This window comes from Manacus candei, unplaced genomic scaffold, assembly GCF_025592945.1.
Source record: "Manacus candei isolate 608988 ecotype Guabito, Panama unplaced genomic scaffold, ASM2559294v1 h1tg000171l, whole genome shotgun sequence".
Taxonomy (NCBI): domain Eukaryota; kingdom Metazoa; phylum Chordata; class Aves; order Passeriformes; family Pipridae; genus Manacus; species Manacus candei.
The window spans coordinates 595,356-615,759 of record NW_026138219.1 but is presented as its reverse complement, the minus strand read 5'-3'; the positions used below and the strand labels follow the sequence as shown (position 1 = coordinate 615,759).

Sequence of the window (20,404 nt, the reverse complement as noted above, 5' to 3'; positions counted from 1 at the left end):
TCCTACTCTGAACTTTGTCTTTTCTCTTCAGCAGGCTGACAGTCTTGCTTTGCTTGAACTTAACTTATTTATTTTTTTGTCTTTGTGTATTGAAAAATCACCTTTTGCTGTTGTTCCTGTTACATAAAATCAGCAGTGCATGCACAATTAACCATTGTAGGGTTTTCCAAAAGAAGTCTCCCTGGAGATCCCAGTAATGGGAATGGTTTAATAAATACAACAAAACTTTCATTTCTGGATATCTTTGACCAGACAGGCTGGTTTTGTTACTGAATGTGCAACAAAGAAGATCTGATTCTCTGTAGCTAGGATATAGAAAAAAATTTTGCTTGAGTCAATACATTGTAGTTAGAATTCAGCTCAGTTTAGTTTAGTAGAAAAAAAACATGTTCGTTGTTGTTGTTGTTGTCTTTGGAAATATGCCACTATAAAGAAAGACTTCTACCTGGAAAACCAGTAAGAACTCCATTTTTTACCCCACTTCACTGGGAAAACATTCTTTGAAAAAAAAAAGATTTGTTGAAAGGGAACTGAAGGAAGTAAACTGCAAATTTTTCAGTGTATCTCATATTCCTGCTTCAAGATGTTAGAATCTACAGCAGTGAAATGCTGCTCTATTATCCCAGACAGGTTTTTTCTACACGCACTGTAATATCAGCTGTGTAATTGCTATTTCTCAGTGACAAAGTCTCAGCAGACCATTTTTTTCCCATAATTATGCATTCCAATGACAAAATTTTAACATACCCTTTCATTTGTCCATGGCACTGGAATTGAAAATAAATATGGACATAATATTTTACCTTCAAGAGACAAAACATTTTTCCTTCATGAAATTGGTTATTTTTCTGTTCCAGAGAGAGAGGACAGTCAAATCCAGGTTCTTCTCAGAGACTCATCTTTTCATGGAATAATTGGATATGTATAACTGGACTTTGTGACTTGGACAGTCTGAAACACTCCCAACAGTGCAGCACCAGAAGTCCAAGTCAGTACTTACTTTACCAAGAGCAACCTACACAAACCATAATTAAAAACCTCCAAAATTTTCAGGTTCATTTAATTGTTTTACAAGTACTGGAATGCACTGGGGAAAAAAAATGAAATGTTTTGGCAATTTTCAATTGGTTTCCTGCTGGACTTCTTTCATCTACATGTGGCACATCTGTGTCACTTCAACTTGGAGAGCATTGTTACAAGTTCTGTTTAATGAATTAATAATTGTCTATTTATTTCCAAGTGCAAACATTTAATCCGTAGTTTTAACATGCTACAATGTCTATAATATTGTATCACTCTTAGATAGAGTGACCAGGCTCATTTTTCTTTCCTGCTCACATATTTTTATCAACTAGCAATTAACCTTCAGTAAGTGCTTTATTGAAACCAAACAATTAGTTGTCATAGTTCATTTGAAATGAAAAAGTATTTCCAGAATATCTTTTGTTTCACAGGACTTTTCAATTAAACTCTTTACTACACAGCTTTTGAGGCTGCTGTCACAAAGCACAGCAATGCTGTGAATAATAATAAAGGAAGTGTTAGGAAGAAAATATTAAATGGAAATAGAAAAGCTGACAATTGATGATTAAATGAGCTCTCAATGAGATCGGGATTGAGATTAATTTATGGGGTGGCCCCCCAAGTGTTCTATCACTCCCACTCTATAAACAGGACAGGTGAAGAAAATATAATGAAATTATCATGAGTTAAGATAAAGGTAGATTACTTATCAATTCCCCTTAGAAGCAGAACAGACTCAATTTGGGGAAATTAATTTAATTTACTGCCAATTAATTGTAACAGAGTAGAAGGGGGGGAGGGCAGGGAAAGAGTAAAGAAAATGCCTACCAAAAAAAAACCAAAAAACATGAAACAACAACAATAAAAACAACAACAACAACAACAATAAAACTTCCAATCAAACAAAAAAAACCCACTCACATTAAAACACCTCTACCCCTCTGTGCCTAAAAACCTAAAAGCTCTCTTTATGAAGACCTAGGAGACTGCTTCACGTCTCTTTCTTTAAAAGGTTGTTTCAGTATGGCCTCGGTTGAAGTGCCATGCAATTCTTGTGCCTGTACACTCATGTCTTTCAGTTTATGGCCACTTTAAAGGATTTAATTTTCACTGGGATTTCACAGTTGCATATTGCAAATGCGTTGGAAGGGTTCAAGGCCAATACTCAATTTTCACTAACTGGTATCATAAAAGTCCTCTCTTAATGCAGCTATTTATGTTATATTTTTATATATTTGTATGTTTTTAAAGTGTTTTGATTAGTTTTACCAACCAAGAATTATTTCATAGAAAAAATCCTGTTGAAAAAGAAAATATAGAAAATGTTCTTTCTGTTCTGTTTTCACATTGAAGATGTGGAGCACTGGCACACTGCCTTTAGCTTAGGAATTCATGGCTTTTAAATAGGTATTTGCAGTGCTGAATTTAGAGTAGGATTATGAATACTCATGACATGTAACTGCGATTACCTGAAAAGTTTTTGCACTTCTTCAGGAAAACTAAACCTACACTGGACACATCAGATCATCTTTCATCCAGTGGGAGCACAGCTGAAAAGCATCAGGTTACTACACCCCTCCATGAGGTTCGACTCCATCCCAATGAGCAAAAGTATTTCTGAATAATCCCTTTTCCAAATGGACATCTTGTTGGACTGGGATAAGCTGTGCTGCTGAACAGACTGTATAGTCTTACCTCCACAACTGAATTCTTTCAAAAAAATCCTGGAGGAGTCTTTTCTGTTGTGAATTCAACTTGTGATGAGGTGAAGAAGCCATGACAACCTCAGTTGCTTTAATTAAACATATGCCATGAAATAAATTTTCTCCATCTGTTTGACTTGCTTATTAGGGCAAGAATGGAAAACAGAATGAATTTCACAAACAAATCAGCTAATTAGGTGTCTCAGTCTAAAGAGACTAGAATTTCTGCTAAAGAGGATGAGTTATGAAATAGACCAAACTCCTCTCTCTCAGCAATTGTGAATCCAAAATTAAGGGGCTTTAATCAAGGAAGTGTGGAAAAAAACAGAAGAAATAACAACCCTTTATTAAAAGATATATATATATATTGGCAACAACAGTAACAGAACACAAAAAAGTCTGCAGGAGCACTCCTTTGTCCCTTGGCGCAGTCCTAATCGCTGCCTGCAGGGGCGCTGTCGGGTCGCTGGAGGGGCAGCGCCTGCAGTGCCCTGTCGTGGCCGGCAGGGGGCGCTGTGGGCTCCGGCAGGCACCACGTGGGAAAAGGGGGTCTGGATGGAGCGGTCCTGGGCTGCGGGAGAGCCGAGAAGGAAAGGGGGGGCCCCTTTCCTCAGTGGAAGGAAGGGGTAAGAAAAAAAGTTCACCCCCCCAAGAGGACTCACTGTTCCCAGATGGTAGTGTTCCAAGGCTCTCCCAGCAAGCACAGACCTCTCCGATGAAAAGAAGAAGAAACGACTCGTCGGTCCCGGCGGGAGTCACGAGACACTGGTGGCGCAGGGCCGGTGGTCAGGTCTCACCAGGACGAAAGAGCCAGGAAAAGAGAGCCGGCTCCCAGGCTTTCCTCTAGAAATGCCTGAAAGCAGTCCCCGTCTCTGTCCTGGCCAGAGCGCTCTGCTGTCTCCCCCCCGAGAGCCCACAACGCCGTCTGCCACACCCCCCTCAGAACAGAGCCAGCCCCTCCCTTTCTCTCCAGTCTCTCTAAGTGGACCATCAGCAGAGCCAGGGTACATCTTTTGTGAGGCTAATGACCTCCCTTCCCCCCTTGCTCACTCCGTTTTCCCTTGGAGTGGGGCAGGGGAAGAAAAATTCCCCTGAATTTCTAATCTATAACATTAGGTTACATTTTCTGAAATCTGTGCACACTGTCTACGCAGCCAGTAAATGGTAAACAATGGGCTGTAAACAGGGATTGTCTCGAGGAATCCCAAAGTCACTTATTGCTGCAAGAAGTATGGAACCACCCACTGGAGCAGGGGAGGAGTAATTTCCCACAATTTATTCAACCCAAAATTTAATCAACTTGGTTTAAATAATACTGCACATTTTGTTGTCATAGATATGAAAAGTATTAGCTACAAACTCAGTAAAACTGCAATGTCATAGAGTAAATTTTCTGCAATCAGAGCTGGATCTTTTGATCCATCTTTTGAGCCTTATAAGCCTCATCTTTTGAGCCTTATCTGGTCCTGCATTGAAGAGGCTCCAGTCACATGAGATTGCAGTAATATAGACAGCAGCTACAGTTTGCAGAAAGTAGGATTGTGCTTTGTTCCACTTGATTTACAGGTGATCAGGACTTTTTCTCCTCTGACTGTAGAAAATCTGAATTATGTTGTTCTTTAAAAATTGGCATGCAATTGATTTTAAGAAGGCAAGTAGGAGATTAATCTCAGGGGAACTGCAACTCTGGTTGGTGATGCTGTTGTTTACAGAGGGCTATTTTTTCTGGTATTTTAAAAGTAATGTTATGCATTCTGTCATCTAGGAAACCAGCTCTTTAGTGGCCATGAGAGAAATTCTCAAGATTTCCTGCAAAAATTGGTTTTGATCATTATCTTCTCTAGTACTTTATGTTCTCACATATTTGTTCTACATGTGAGCGTTCGCCTTTCAAACCTCCTCATGTGCTTGGAAAGGCTGTCACCCAACCTATCTCCAACTTAATGGTGGCAGTTCAACTGCATGGAAGCTTGTTGGTTCCTGGATGTCTGAGTCAGCAGTGCCCTGGCAGCCAGGAGAAACAACCGTGTCCTGGGGGGCATCAGGCAAAGCATCGCTGGCTGGGCTAGGAAGGGGATTGTCCTGCTCTGCTCTAACCTGGGATGGCCTCACCTGCAATACTGGGGCAGTTATGGGCACCACAATATAAGAAAGATATTAAGCCATTAGCAAGTGTCTAAAGGAGGGCAATGAAGATGGGGAAGGGCCTTAAGGGGAAGCTGTGTGAGGAGCAGCTGAGATCATTTAGTGTGTTCAGCTGGAGGAGACTGAGGGGAGACCTCATTGCAGTTCCAGCTTCCCCACAAGGGGAAGAGGAGGGGCAGGCACTGATCTTTTCTCTGTGGTGACCAGGGACAGGACCCGAGGGAATGGCCTGAAGTTGTGTCAGTGGAGGGTTAGGTTGGAAAAAGGTTCTTCCCTCAACAGCCTGGTTGGGCACTGAACAGGCTCCCCGGGGCAGTGGTCACAGCACCAAGGCTGACAGAGCTCAATAATCGTTTGGATGATACTCTCGGGCACATGGTGTGACTTTTGGGGATGGTCCTATGCAGGGCTAGGGTCTGGTCTCGATGATCCTTGTGGGTCCCTTCCAACTCGTCGTATTCTGTGATTCTGTGACTAAGGGATGCAGCTGCTGCGTGTACCATATTGAGGTGTCCTTTCTTGCTGATCAGGCTTTGAAAGCATATAAAGAACTCACATGAAAGAACACCCTGACTTAAGACAACCTTAATATATATCCCACGTTTCGCAACACTCGTGCCGAGGAACCCGGGGCCACACGAGCCGTTGGCTAGGGCTTCCATCCACGCTAGCCGGTCCCACACGAGCAGACCTAGCGCAAAACAGCAGAACGGCCCGAGACGGGATAACAAACACTCGGAGCATCCCCGCCCCGGATGGACGTCAGGTCCGCCCCGATGCTGCGCTCTGCCCTTCCGCCGGGACATGGCGCTGGAGCCGCGGTGCATGGACGGCGACGTGGAGGACGGAGAGCTGTCCGGCTCGGACTCGGACATGCCCGGCGCCGGCTCCCCCGGGCAGGTGAGCGCGGCAGAGCGGCGGCCGCGGGAGGACTGCGGGAGCGCCGCTCCGGGATGCGCCGGGCGGGGAAAAACCGGGACGGGGCCTGCCATATGGGGAGGCCGCGGAGGCCGGGTAGGGACGGGGGTTTTCCCGGCTGGGAGCGCTTTTGCTGGGCCGGGAACAGGCTGGGGCGGCCGGTGCGTTGCCGGGAAGGCGCTGGACGGCGGACGCGAGGACAATGGGGACAATGGGGACGAGCCGCTGTGGACACGCATGAGAGCCCTGAGCGCCGCATCCCTGGGCCCAGTAGACCTCTGGCATCCTTCTGACTCCAAATAGAGGTAGTGGAAGGGATTCCTTCGCCTTCCTGATGTCTCCCGTCGTTTTCACGTTGTCTGCTCCCCACGTGGATCGCTGCATCTAACTCGGGGGGTCCCCAGCGCAGGAGGGACATGGAGCTGCTGGAGACAGTCTAGAGGAGGCACTAAGGTGATCAGAGGGATGGAGCAGCTCTGCTGTGAGGAAAGTATGGGAGAACTGGGGTTGTTCGGCCTGGAAAACAGAAGGCTATGGGGTGACCTAATTACGGCTTTATAGTGCCTGAAGGGGCTACAAGAAAGATGGAGAGAGACTGTTTACAAGAACATGGAGTAGCAAGACAAGGGGGAATGGCTTCACGTTGACAGAGTGTAGGTTTAGATGATATATTAGGAAGAAGTTCTTGCCTGTGGGGGTGGTGAGGCCCTGGCACAGGTTGCCAAGAGAAGCTGTGGCTGCCCCATCCCTGGAAGTGTCCAATGCTAGGTTGGACGGAGCTTGGAGCAACCTGGGCTAGTGGAAGGTGTCCCTGCCCATGGCAGGGATTTTGGAACAAGCTGGTCTTTAAGATATTTTCCAACCCAAACCATTTTGTGATTCTGTGAGGATATGAGAAATATTGTTCAGAAAGTATGAGATATTTGTGGTGGTGTGTGGGCAGGGAAAGATTTCAAAGTAAGACAGTTCACTGTGTGACACTGTATGTATAAGGAACTTTATTTTCTTCAGTTGTTTTATTTGCAATATACTTCTGAGATCTGAAGCACAAAAAAAGTTGCTACAGAAGTGTTAGAGGGTTTTTTTGATTTCTTGTGGTGTTAAGGATTTTTGCATTACGTTTGAAGTTAAAGGTTTCTGTTCCATAACATGATAAAATAAGTTGAATACTTCTGTTTTCTGTTTGATAATAGGAGGAAGAAGAAATGGTGCCATAATGTTGACAAAAGCAGTAAGGTTAAGGAATTTTCATTTCACCTGAAAATGAAGGAAGAGATCTTATTCTTTTAGAGAACGTAGGACAGCATATAACTTTATGATGGGAAATTAGTTAGAGAATAGCTGGAATTATGTATAAGGAAAATTTTTAGCACAGAAAGCATGGCCTAAAGTTCCAACAGTGGGGAATAAGAATTCAGGGTTATGTTACCCATGGTGTTTTTGCAAATTGTACCAATTGCAGCAGGTTTAGCTTTCATGATTTAGTTTATCTGTGAGAAAACAGCATTTCTTGAATATAGTGTATCAATAGAATGGGTTTTTTTTGGGGGGTGTCCTAATTAATAAGCCATAATTAAACTACAGTGTATTGTTGGTTTAAAGGAGAAAAAACCTGTGGTTCTGGAAGGTACTGCTGTCCCCAGCTGGATATATGCTGTCCTGATGGAACCAGGATCACAGTACACAGTTAAATTCACAAAAAAATTCCCAGTGTTTTGGATTTAGTTTTGGGATTTTTTGGTCTTCTCCCTTGAGACTCCAGAGAGAATATTAACTTCTATGCTGTTAAACTTCTGGTAGGTTGCTGTGGTGTTTTGATATTTTACTCTTTCTTAGAGCTGCTGTGCACATTGTGTCTTTGTCCAGTTTGAGAATATTCATGACTTTTCCAGTCTCATAATAATTTTCATTCAGCAAAGTTTGCACTAAGCAGATTAGCGACTCCTGGCATGTGTTTCTGTGTCAGCCGTGCTTTCTTTCATATTGATATCCATGCACTCAAAATGCAGGAGTTCCGTAGGATGCTCCTGTCAGCTGTGGTCCAACAGATGCTCACAGAGGACTGCACAGCCACAGGAGTCAGAATTCAGGTTTTTTTAGCTAATCAAACCTTTTCTGATTTACACAAATGGTTAAACTAATGGACATTTGGTTTTTAAATTTCAGAAATCACATGATGGCAGTGATCCATGCAGGCCATTCCAGAGCAGCATCTCATCCAGTGCACCGAGTGTTCCCTATCGGACAACCAAGAGTGTGGATTCCAGTGAGGAGAGCTGCTCTGACTCTGACGATGACAGCTGCCTGTGGAAACGGAAGCGACAGAAGTGCTTCAACTTCCCTCCTGCCAAACCCGAGCCCTTCCAGCTCAGCCAGAGCCACCAAAAACAAACTGCGCTGCATGGCAAGAAGGTCAACAACATCTGGGGTGCAGTGCTCCAGGAACAGAATCAAGATGCGGTAGCCACTGAGCTTGGGATTCTAGGCATGGAGGGCAGCATTGACAGGAGCAGGCAGTCTGAGACTTACAACTACCTGTTGGCTAAAAAGCTGATGAAGGAAGCTCAGCAAAAGGAGGCAGAGACTTTGGATAAGGAGCTGGATCAATACATGCATGATGACAAGAAGACATTGCCAGCAGAAGGGGAAAACGGGCAAGGCTTTCTCAAAAGGAAGCGCCCCATGAAAGATAGACTGGGTGAAAGGCAAGAAATGAAATACAAAGGAAGGTATGAGATAACAGAAGAAGATTCAGAGGAAAAAGTGGCAGATGAAATTGCTTATCGGTGAGTTTGATAGCAGTGTGTCTTCACTTCCCTAAGTATTGGTAGTTGATGGAAAAGAAGAGTGAGGAAAAGCTGCCTTACTGGTAAATCTGTAAGATGTCCTATATTACGTCAGATTACAAAAGTGCCTTATGTGTATTTCCAAATACTGGGATAAAAATGCAGCACTGTGGCTGGTATCTTGTAAAAACATCCAGTTAATAATGTCTATTTATTTTAATTTTTATATATTTTTTTAAAGATCCACGAAAACAGTCTGTTATTTGAGGACAATAGCAAGGAAAAATACTCCTTCTTGTTATACAGATTTAGTAGTGTTTTTTTTAGGAAATACCCCATGAGCAAAGATGCTTGTTTGGAGTTGGCCACCAGTGCAAACGTGCTGTAGTCACCATGAAAATCTGTCTAAGTTATAAACCTTTAAATCTGTAGATTTAAACCTTTGAATCTGAGATAAACTGCAGTGTTTTAGAAAACACGGCTTCTGAAATACACAGGTTCTCTTCATAGAATATATTTGTCTGAAAAAACCTTTTGCTGCTGTTGTAACCAAGGGCTACACCAGTGTCAGGCACCAGCACTGAAATGAGTCCTGGCCTCTTTCTGCAGTTCTATGCTAATTTATGGTCACCAAGCTCCAGCCATGAGCACACTTACCACCATCCAGTCCTTTTCACAATCCTGCTATTTGGTTATTGTACACTGAGCTGACTCAGAAAAATTATCTGTCCAAAAGCTTATTGGTTTTGTTTTTTTTTTTTGGAAGAGTTAACTTGTAAACAGATTTGTTTCCTGAACCAATTTGCTGCACCATTTCCTGACAGCAGTGGATTGATGGTGTGAGGGAGGGCCCATTGCTGCAGGTCACTCTTGGTTAGATTGAGTTGAACTGCCACGATCTTTTTTCAGTGGTGCAAGGGAAAAAACATAAGTTAAATAGGGAACAAGACTTGGAAGATTTACTGACAGTTAGCATGACATTTAAATAAAACCTGGATTTTAAATGGTTTCAAACCATTGTTGTCTTCATACATGTGCTACTTATTTCAGCAACTGCCATTCCTACAGCAATTAGACAATTATTAATGCTGTTTACAGTTCTTGTTAGATTCTCATTTATTAATTTGGAAACTTTGAGCATATCTCTTGTAATAAGCTCCTCTTTGCTGTATTGAGATTTGTTGAAATAGAACAGAAAGCTCTTTTTTTTTAACTGTTTGTAGCAATGGCATTGTATCACTAGTGTTGAAGTTACAGTGTAATTTTTTTCTTATTTGCTTTTTATAGGTTATAGATCAGTCAACAGACTGATTGTTATGTAGGCTTGTCTGAATGGCACATGATACAGGGGAAATTTACACTTCCTGTTTTCTCCAGTTCTTGATTTAACTATAAAAGTTAATTTTAACTCTTAAATGCACAACATACTTTTATACTTTAATTTCAGAGGTTTGTACATGTTTTTGCAGTTTCATATTTGGTTTACTGTTTCATGCATCAGTAGAAGAATAATCACTCAATGTATTTCCATTGAAACAAATTTTAAAAATGCATGCTTTAGGGAAAAAATCCTTCAGAAGCTCAGTATTCTGATTCAATATCTGATTCAATCATATCTGATTCAATAAACCACTGAAACACATTTGAATGTACAGACTCTTGAGCGCATTTTTATGTCCCACAGAGTGAATTATTCATTATGGAAGTTCCACAGTCAGTTTTTACTAAGAAAATATCCTGACAATAAATGTGCCTTTTTTTTTCCCCACTCTGTTCAGACTTTGTGAGCCAAAGAAAGACTTAATTGCTCGAGTGGTGAAAATAATTGGGAAGAGAAAAGCGATTGAGCTGCTTATGGAAACAGCTGAAGTGGAGCAAAATGGTGGACTGTTCATAGTGGTAAGAAAAATGTCACTTTTGGGGTTTGCCAGAGGGCAAGGAGGGTGACAGAACTCTTGACTTGTAGAACATTTACACAATGCTGTTGTAGCTCTCTCACGCTGGGAGAACCTCTCCCAGAATTTTATGGCCTTCCCTTGCCATGAAACTCCCTCAATAAACACTAATGTAAATGTACAGCAGGTTTTGAGTAAAAAATAAGGTGAGTGAACCTGGAAATCACACAGTTTTTTTGCCAAGAATGGTATCTGATTTGAAGTTCCCTCTCTGGAATGGAAACTGTTGGCTTTATCAGAGAACTATTGGCCTGTTCAACAGTATTGATACGCTGAGTACTGATTGCTGTTACAAATCATGGTAGAAAATTCTGTACTCAGTGGTTAGGTTATCAATTTCTTGGTGTGTTTTTGTTCTCGTTAAATAATGAGCTTCAGTGCAGAAGCAAAGAAGGAAAAAAGGGGGTGAGAACTAGTAAATACTTTCAGACACTTGTTTACAATTCACAGCTTTTAAGTTCTGTCACTGGAAGTAGAGAAGAGGGGAAAAATGAGTAGGGACACACAAAAAAAAACTAAACAAATTGAAAAATACCATCACCTCCTCCCCTGAAAAAAAAAGGCAACAAATTCCACCCATCAAATTGTATTAGAAGCTATTCTGTTGTCTTGAAAGAGTAAAGTACTTGTTAATAAGTGTTTACAGAGAAGATGAAAGGACATAGCTCCTGGTGGCACAGGTTCCTTTGGATGCAGATCAGAGTACACTCTTCGAAAGGCAGATTCATAAGAGACATCATGAAATGCAGATGATAAAAGGAGGTGGCATCTGGTGTTTCAAGAAGCTACTTAAAAATTGACCTTCTCTGTTCTTAGAATTTTTAGATTGTTTTTTGCATTGTTATTTAGCAGAAAAGTATCACATTTTACACAGTATCATCCAGGTTTTACTGGAATAAAGGTTCAACTTTATACTAAAAAATTGTAATTGAATAACAGTATGATAATTAGCACTTATAATTTACAGAGGTTTCGAAGCTGAGCCCATTCCGTGATTTATTACAGCACATTGCACACTGCAGTGTTGTAACACTGAAAAGCTGCTTGGAACTAATATGTGGTGGGGAGAAATTTTGAAGTACGTGTTGTGTTTCATATGCCTTAGGCAGAAATGCAGAATCCTTTGGACGTGCAGATAAGATGTCGCATTGCTGAGCACAATTATTAAAAAACTTGAGATCAACATAATTTTATTAAATTAACTTTTCACTTTTTACTGGGCTTGTGTGTTAGGAATGCTCTGAATATTTAACCTAGTGTGTACACCTTGTTGCAAATAGTGAGAATATTACTCTCATTTTGTTTCTTTACTACCAAAATCAGATTTAGGTTGGAGTTCAGCAGTTTGGCATTACATCCTAAAGGAATTTTTTTGTAACTTCAGAGTTTACCTGTCCATATTTTGTCTTTCTCATGACTAGTTCAGTCACAAATAAGACACAGACAGGGCTATTTTTATGTAGTTCTCATTCTAAAATATCAGAATTTAAATTTGCTTTATTCTGTCTGAATACAGTATTAAGTGTTGCCCTAGAAGCTATTTTTGTCAACACTTAGTACTAATCTTACTGTTTCTAATTTCCTCTCACCTGTTAAGAATGGAACCAGGAGAAGAACACCTGGGGGTGTTTATTTAAACCTGCTGAAGAACACACCTAGCATCAAAGAAGAACAAATCAAGGTAAAAATGTCAAGAATGCAAAGGAATTGTCCAAAGTTGGGGACTTTTTTCAACTAGAAATGTTATTATTGAAACTGTCTCTAGCAAATTTAACTCTATATTCCAAATAAACTAGCCTTTCACATTCAAAATGCAGTCAAAAAAAAGACCCACCTAAAAATTGTTGAATTGCCATTCACACTGGGCAGGGAGAGCTCACTTTTACAGGCTGCCAGTCACAAAAACCTGCTGAGAAAGATGAGACTGAAGAGATAAACGTTGGATTTTCCTTAATCTGGATATACCTTAGAGCAATATTATTCATGTTTTGTTTCTCCCTTTGGAGCTCTGTTTCATTGTGTGTGGTTTGAATGGAGTTCTCTTAATAGAGTATTTTTTTCCTATTTAGCTCTAACTGTGGCATTAGACAGTATTTCTCATTAAATCAGATAATGGTCTGAACTGCTCATTGGCCTCATTTGTGGTGCTCACCAAATAAGTTATGTAATCTTGTAAATATTACTGTCTTTCCTTTTAGGGTATGAAATAGACTGAGATAGTATTTTATTCATTGAATTGGGAGAACTTCTAGGGTTTTTTCATGGCATTTGCCACTTTCATATGAAGTTTTTTTAGAAGAAAGACTCATTTATTTTGCTTGTAGGTGGCTGCAGCTGATCGCTCTATAAACCATCCTAGCATCTTGTATTTGGAATTGGGAAATAAGTCAACATACATTGTGATTGTCTGGTTTATGTTTGGAGGAAAAAAAACGGGGAAAAAAGTACCCACCATCCTTTCATCGCTTGCAGTGGTCACAAAAAGTTAAAAAGTTGCAAATTTGATCACTTTATTCCAAAAAAAAGAGGATTGATGCGGTTCATAAATTGTTGAGAGTAAAGATCATGAGACGTGGACTCAAATTTCAATTGTGGAGGAAAGTTTTCTCTGGTTGTCTTAGAATCTTTGGTCGTATTTTCTTTACAGGTCCCTCTATATGGCAGCACAACCCCCTGGTCTACCACCCATTCCTCCCAGTTTTGTACCACCAGCAAAATTCAAAATGAAAACTTACCGATACGTATACTCTCAGACTGCTGAGAAGTTATGTAATAAAATTATTTATGGAGAATTTTACCTAAGTGCAGTCTATTCTCATACTTCTTCTATAAATAAAGCATTGTGCTGGTTTAAAAGTTAACCAGCAGGGGAAATGAACTCAACTCAAAAGAGAGATTATAAGTCAGAATAACAATGTAATAAAATAATACAATAAGTATGATTATACAGACAAGCAATTTGGTTTTAGCCCACAAAACCCAAATGTATAACCCAGCACCCTGGGGCATGAACAAAGTGGTGTTTCTTGCCCTCCCCCCCCGAGTCCAAAGTAAAGGGAGAGGGGAAAAAACCTGCTGGTGGGAGAGCTGTTGCAGTCTGGTCAAAAGTGGTGATTGCAGTCCAATTGAGGGTGATGAGCTGCAGTCTGGTTGAGAGCACTGAGCTGCAGTCTTCCTCTGGATTCCACGAGTGGTAAAAAGGTTCCAAAACTCCAAGTTTGTATATCCTCCAGTTCAGGCAGGAATGCTCAGTCCTTCCCTCAGAGCGGGGAATTCCATAAAAGGGTATGAGGACAGGAACATCTTCCTATCTCACAGACCTCTACTGACAACAGTTTCTGGGAAATGGCATGGAAGGCCATAGAATACACAGTCCTGGGCTACACCCATCCAGTGATGAACTGGTCCCAGCTGTTCTAACTCGGACAAGCATGTAGCTTAGTTAGATATTGACCAGTATTTGTAATAAATTTTTCTTTTTAATTTACATTTAGGAAATACTAGTCAAATGAATGTGCCAAACTTTTTTTTGTTTGCCTTTTTTTTTTCTCTCAAGGAAATATTCTATCTGGAAAACCAAAAGGAGTATGAAAACAAAAAAGCTGCCAAGAAGAGGAGAATCCAAGTTTTAGGGAAGAAGATGAAGAAAGCCATTAAAGGGCTTAACCTACAGGAATATGATGATGCATCTCGTGAGACTTTTGCTAGTGATACAAATGAGGCTCTGGCTTCCCTGGATGATCTGCAGGAGGGGCATCATGAAGCAAAGATGGAATCTGAAGATATTATTGAAATTGATAACGCTCATGATTTGGAGATCTTCTAGTTGCTAAAGTTCTTGATAACAGTGTCTCTATCAAACATATTAAATAAGCCTTTCTTATAATCCCATGTTTTCATAAGCTGCAGAAACATGGGAAATATTTGATGCTGAAGAGCAGGATATGATTCTTAGCTAAATTTAACAGCATGAAAGATTTTAATTGTCCTAGTCTTTGTTTGCTGAGTCCTCAGAAACTGTTAAGATTTTCCTAGATAACAGCCCTGCATCACCATGTTTGTTCTTTTGGAAATTTTTTTTAGTCACGTTAGGTTAAGGAATTAAGGCTGTGTTTTAACCAAATACTTCACATTTAATTTGCTGAATCTAACAAAAGTGAATAAGTGAGCAAAGCTACTCACTGCAGTTGAACAGAAAAACACTAATTATGAAGTTAATCTGGATATAAAATATCATATAGTCTTAATGTGGCAGTGTGTTGACAGAAACAGTATTTATAGGATTAAGACCTGTAAAACAGATTGGTTTGAGAAATACACTTAATTTCAGTGGTCAGTGACCTTTGAATAACAACCTTGTAAATAAGCAATATTGAGCAACGTATGTTTTAGATTTCTACAGCAGTTTTATCCTTTGCATTTTAATAGTGGCTTCAGCTTCCTACTCATTTTGTCTAAACGTTTTCCATGATGAGACATGCAACTCATATGGATCTTTTTGTTTGAGGACAAATCTAACTGAATGCTTTCTGAGTAGTGAGATTTTACTGCATTGTGTTCCCCCCAAGGGTCTGTACACTGCACATGCAGATACAAACCCTTTACCTTGCAGTTCTTGTTCCTGTCCTTCTCCCATGTGCTGTAAGATAATGTGCAGCTTTCAGAAGATTTGATGTTTTTTGATGGAGACTCTTAAAAAAACAATACAAAAGGGGATTTTTTTTTACTTGATTTAGAAGACTCTTGTGTAGGTTGTAAGTTTATTTGAAGACAATTTTTATTGTTGAATGTTGTTTTTAATATAGCCAAACATGTGCAACACTGATATTTATGATGTTTAAAATTCTTTGTCACTAATAAATTGTGGGTTTTTCGTGACTAGATGCTATTTTCCAGTAAGAAACATTTCTGAAAGATTACTGAATTAATTCACTTTCAACCCTGTCATAGGTTTAAAAAGAGATGTTGGAATTTTTTTTCCTGAGGTCCCGTTTTCCCCCCCCACACACCCCTGCTCTCTCCCCCCATCTGTTTCTTCCAAGGAGGAGGTGGGACGGAGCGAAGCCGCACTCCTCACGGGAGTTGGAGGAAGGGGGAGGTTCCTTGGAAGAGCAGTTGCCGGGGCATGGCTGGGGAGGTTTTTTTTGGCCAGAGGTTTTCTGGTTTTGTCAGCCGACCGGACAGAGGGGGCCGGGGGGGAGGGGGCAGTTTCAGCCACCCCCTTTTCTTGAGAAGAAGATTTTTTTTTCCTCACGGAGAACGACTGAGAGAGAGAGACCGACCCATCTCAGAGTGAGGTATTCTGCCTTCGGGACTGCCTGTGGGAAAAAGGAGCCTTTCACTGCTGGCTGTGAAGCCATCGGGCTGCGAGCACACGTGGCTGCGAGCAGCCTTTGAACTGCCGGGACAGTCCTGCCTCCCCCGTTCCCAAACCTTCCCTTCCCAAACCTTCCCAAACCTTCCCTTCCCAAACCTTTCCTTCCCAAACCTTCCCTTCCCAAACCTTTCCTTCCCAAACCTTCCCTTCCCAAACCTTCCCTTCCCAAACCTTCCCTTCCCAAACCTTCCCTTCCCAAACCTTCCCTTCCTTTCCTAAACCTTCCCAAACTTTCCCTTCCCAAACCTTCTCTTCCCAAACCTTCCCTTCCCTCCCCTGCCCAAGGTTGCCGCGGGTTTCTTTTCCCACACCATCTGGGGAATTGGGACTTTGTTTTGTTTCTTCTCAAAGTTTTGATTGCACTATTTGTCGTTTATTCAGATTTTGTTGATAAAAAGCTGTTCTTTTCCACACTTCCACCTGAAGTTTCTTAATTTCTGAGTTATAATCTTGTTACACTAAGACAAACCCCAATTTCTGCACATCGGTTTTGTTCACCTGGAGTCCCTGGATTTCAGAAGGAAAGCATAGCACTAAAACAAATAATGAAGTTATCATAGGGAACAATTCAGTACTGTCAAGAGTGGATATTTAAAGGATTGCAGCATTTGAAGAAGGAGTTCTTACACATACAGCACATTCCATTACCTGCTTTACTAATTTAATTAGAATTTTGAATTTTCTGCTTTTTTCTGTTCACATACCAGAGCTCCTAATTTTTAAAGTTACTCATCAGATGAGCAGCATATCTTCACTGGTAGAAGTTGCTCTTGCTGAAATAACAAAGTTTTGTATTTGTTCATGAATTTTCCTGACAAATCTATAATCGTCAGAGTACTAAATGATAACTCATTGTACTGTTTAATTGCTTTAGGACTGCACGATTTTATATTGGTTTAGGGAACTGCGTGGGGATGTATTAACCTTTTTCTGGATAGAATCAGCAAATTTTAATGTTGGTTTAAGCAAATTTTTTATTGTTATGTAATTTGCACTGTATATTTTTTTAATGCTAGTACTTTTAATGTTGATTCCCCAGGTAAGGGGTAGCGAAACAATATGTGAAGTGTTCTCTTTAGCAAAAGGAAGATGATGCAGACATTAAGCTATTAGGGAGGGTCCAAAGGAGGGACAGTGAGGATGGGAAGGGTCTGGAGGGGACGCCTTATGAGGAGTGGCTAAGAGCACTTGGCATGTTCGGCTGGAGGAGACTGAGAGGAGACCTCACTGCAGTTACAACTTCCTCACAAGGGGAAGAGGAGGGGCAGGCACTGATCTCTGCTCTGTGGGGACCAGGGACAGGACCCGAAGGAATGACCTGATGTTGTGTCAGTGGAGGGTTAGGTTGGATATCAGGAAAAGGTTCTTCCCCCACAGGCTGGTTGGGCTCTGAACAGGCTCCCCAGGGCAGTGGTCACAGCACCAAGGTTGACAGAGCTCAAGGAGCATTTGGTGTTACTCTTGGGGATGGTCCTGTGCAGAGCTAAGTGTTGGACTCGATGATCCTTGTGGGTTCCTCCTAACTCAGCATATTCTGTGATTCAGTTTCCTTTCAGTGTCTGACCAACCTTTGCTTATCTGGTGTTTTTTCTTTATCTGGCTTTCAGCAGAGTCCTTTTAAAAGTAAGCCAGTTCAAAATGATGAGCAGCTAAATTCTTCATTCCTGTTTTCACCAGCGATTTCCATTTCTTTGGTATTAAAAAGCTTAATTAAGGGCTGGTGCTCCCCTCTCCATCCTGGCAAAGACCCTTGCCCTCCTCTCTGGGATGCAGCTGCAGTGCCCACACCATGACAGAATTTGGGGCCTGTGTCAGCAGTCTTTCAGCTGGAGCTGAAAGTCTGGTGCCCAGAATTCAGATGAGAAAACAGTGATTTTTTTTTTTGTATCGCCACAAAAAATAATTTATTAATGATTTAGTTTTACTGTGGATCTTCAAAGCATTATTTGAAGTATAACTGCAGTATTACAGATTTTCCTTCCCCTTCCAAATAAGATGATCTCATTAAGATGTTTTTATGTCTTCCAGGCTTATTAAAATTAACTGCTTTTGTCAAAATTCTCAAGCAAGCATGGAATGACCCAGTGCAAGGTGGTAAAAAAAGGAGATGATTGCATTAATTATGACAATTCCTGTTATAGAGAAGTCAAATTCCTTGTATTTTGTTAGAATAAAGGTGTAAGGAGTAGACTGGATAATAAAGAAAATACTGAGTTTTTTAAAAGCTGTTTTTATCTGTCGTGAAACTTCAGTATGACAACCCTTATTACTTATCCCCTCAGCTTGGGCCATCCTACAGTTCAGAAGAGTCCATCAAAAGCTCTTTATTTCAATGTACAGAAAAGAATTCATTACTCCTGTGAACACAAACTTGCTTGGTGTCCGACTCTTATTGGTCAGCAGCACCTCAAAAGATTTCAGAACGTTAGTAGTTTCAGAACCACTGTGGTACTTCAGTGTTTAGAAAGGACATATTTGAAGATTTCTCATCTGTCTATTTGCAGTAGTGAGAGATGCCACTTTTTGAGAACTGTGGGAGCAACACTCAGCTGTGATAGGTTCGATAGGGCCCAGCAAAATACATTTCCAGAATCACGAACATCTTGACCTATATACTGACAAAAATGAGAAATTAGTATCTGAAGTTGTAGCAGGAGACTTACACACAAGTTAGCTATTCTAGTTACTACCCTTTAGGTTGTTTTATTAATTATTATTATTAGTAGTAGTAGTAGTATTTTACTAATATTTTTATTATTTAAAGTTCCTTAAAGAAAAAAAAGCAACACAACATTTTTGTACTGTTAAATAAGTACAGAAAATTTTTTCTTGCCATGAAAATTTTCCTCAGAAAAAAAAATGTTTCATTTCTTTTCCCTTGAAAACTTGTTACTGTTCAGAATACCAGAATACCAGAATGGTTTAAAATGTCATCCCTTTGAAAAATATTCTCATTTTTCTGCAGAAGTTGCACTTTTTTTAGTTTGCCACTTGGGTTTTTCATTTGTTCCATTAGGTGTTTTTATTGGGGTTTTTTCCAAATAATTGTACATATTTTACACTTGCTATTTTGTTACCACTAATGAGTTTTGCACTGACAGCTTTCAACCACTGGAATGTCTTTATTCCGAACTGGGTGAAATACATACTGGGTCTCTGAAACACAGAAGACCATTCCTTCCTGGAGCACCAGGAGAGACCTTGCCATGGAGACAAAAGAAAAGCCTTGGGAAATTTTAATTAATGATATCTTAGCACGTTCCCATGTTTCTAGATGTTGGGCAACTGTGGTTGTCAGCTGTTCCAGATGTTGGGCAACTGTTTTTTCTTCTTACAAACAACCTGCAACAGAACAGTATGTAATGTTTAAATGACATACAAGATTGTACTAAGCTGTTGTGTGGACTATTTGTCCTAGTTAGGACAGCTGAGACCAGTTCATCACTGGATGGGTGTAACCCAAAACTGTGTATTCTCTAGCCTTCCATGCCATTTCCCAGAAACTGTTATCAATGAACCATTTACACCATCTGCACACAGAGCCTGACTCCTCAGGCTATAAACTAGGTGCTAAAAGACCTGCGAGATCGGAGTTGCTCTTGTCCTCATACCCATTAAGAGAGCCCCCCACTTTGAGGGAAGGACTGAGCATTCCTGCCTGAACTGGAAGATATGTAATCCTGGAGTCTTGAGACCTTTTTAACCACGTGTGGAATCCAGAGGAAGACTGCAGATCACCGCTCTCAACCAGACTGCAGATCACCACTCTCGACTGGACTGCAACCACCACTTTTGACCAGACTGCAGCAGCTCTCCCACCAGCAGGTTTTTTCCCCTCTCCCCTTACTTTGGACTCCAGGGGGGGCCCAACGAACACCACTCTGTTCATGCCCCAGGGTGCTGGGTTATACATTTGTGTTTTGTGGGTTAAAACCACTTGTTTGTCTGTATAATCGTACTTATTGTATTATTTTATTACATTGTTATTCTGACTTATAATCTCTCTTTTGAGTTGAGTTCATTTCCCCTACTGGTTTACCTTTAAACCAGCACACTATTTTATTCACAGATAATTTTTTTTTTTTTCTTAATTAAAAAAAATACCCCCCCCCCAAAAAAAAAAAACAAATACCACCACACAACTTGCCTTAATGTTGACCTGCTATCCTTGATGATGAATAGAAAACCCAAAAATATTCTGGACTCAAGATTTTGGTGGAAAATCAGAATGTTCATGTAGATGTGCAGGAGATAGGTAGGCAGCCCAATCCTATATTATCTTTTTGTAAAGTCCTTGTGGCTGTCTTCTATTCCTCCTACATGTGCTGGAATTGACCCTATTTGTTTTTCTCTCGTTCTTATGAAGATACTATTGTGATCAATCTTACCTTCTTTTTTAGTTTTTTAACTTTTTAAAGCAGTACTCCTATTTCTCTGCCTTACTAATATATGAATAAACCACTCTTAACTTCTCTAGTAGTCATAAATTATTTCCAG

At 40.6% G+C, this 20,404-nt stretch overlaps 1 protein-coding gene across 1 annotated transcript; it reads left to right on the top strand.

Moving 5' to 3' along the window:
* The first annotated feature begins 5,631 nt into the window (after positions 1-5,631).
* Positions 5,632-15,411, top strand: PHAX (phosphorylated adaptor for RNA export). Its single transcript, XM_051773551.1, has 5 exons — positions 5,632-5,771; positions 7,956-8,575; positions 10,354-10,474; positions 12,128-12,211; positions 14,087-15,411. Exons 1-5 carry the CDS (start codon positions 5,676-5,678, stop codon positions 14,354-14,356), a joined length of 1,191 nt encoding a protein of 396 aa, XP_051629511.1. The 5' UTR covers positions 5,632-5,675; the 3' UTR covers positions 14,357-15,411.
* The last annotated feature ends 4,993 nt before the right edge of the window (positions 15,412-20,404 follow it).

Excerpts from the sequence above, each read along its gene's own strand:
- PHAX (XM_051773551.1), top strand. The coding sequence starts at position 5,676 with ATGGCGCTGGAGCCGCGGTGCATGGACGGCGACGTGGAGGACGGAGAG. Across the intron at positions 8,576-10,353 it reads GCAGATGAAATTGCTTATCG|ACTTTGTGAGCCAAAGAAAG; the intron begins GTGAGTTTGATA and ends CACTCTGTTCAG. Across the intron at positions 10,475-12,127 it reads ATGGTGGACTGTTCATAGTG|AATGGAACCAGGAGAAGAAC; the intron begins GTAAGAAAAATG and ends TCACCTGTTAAG.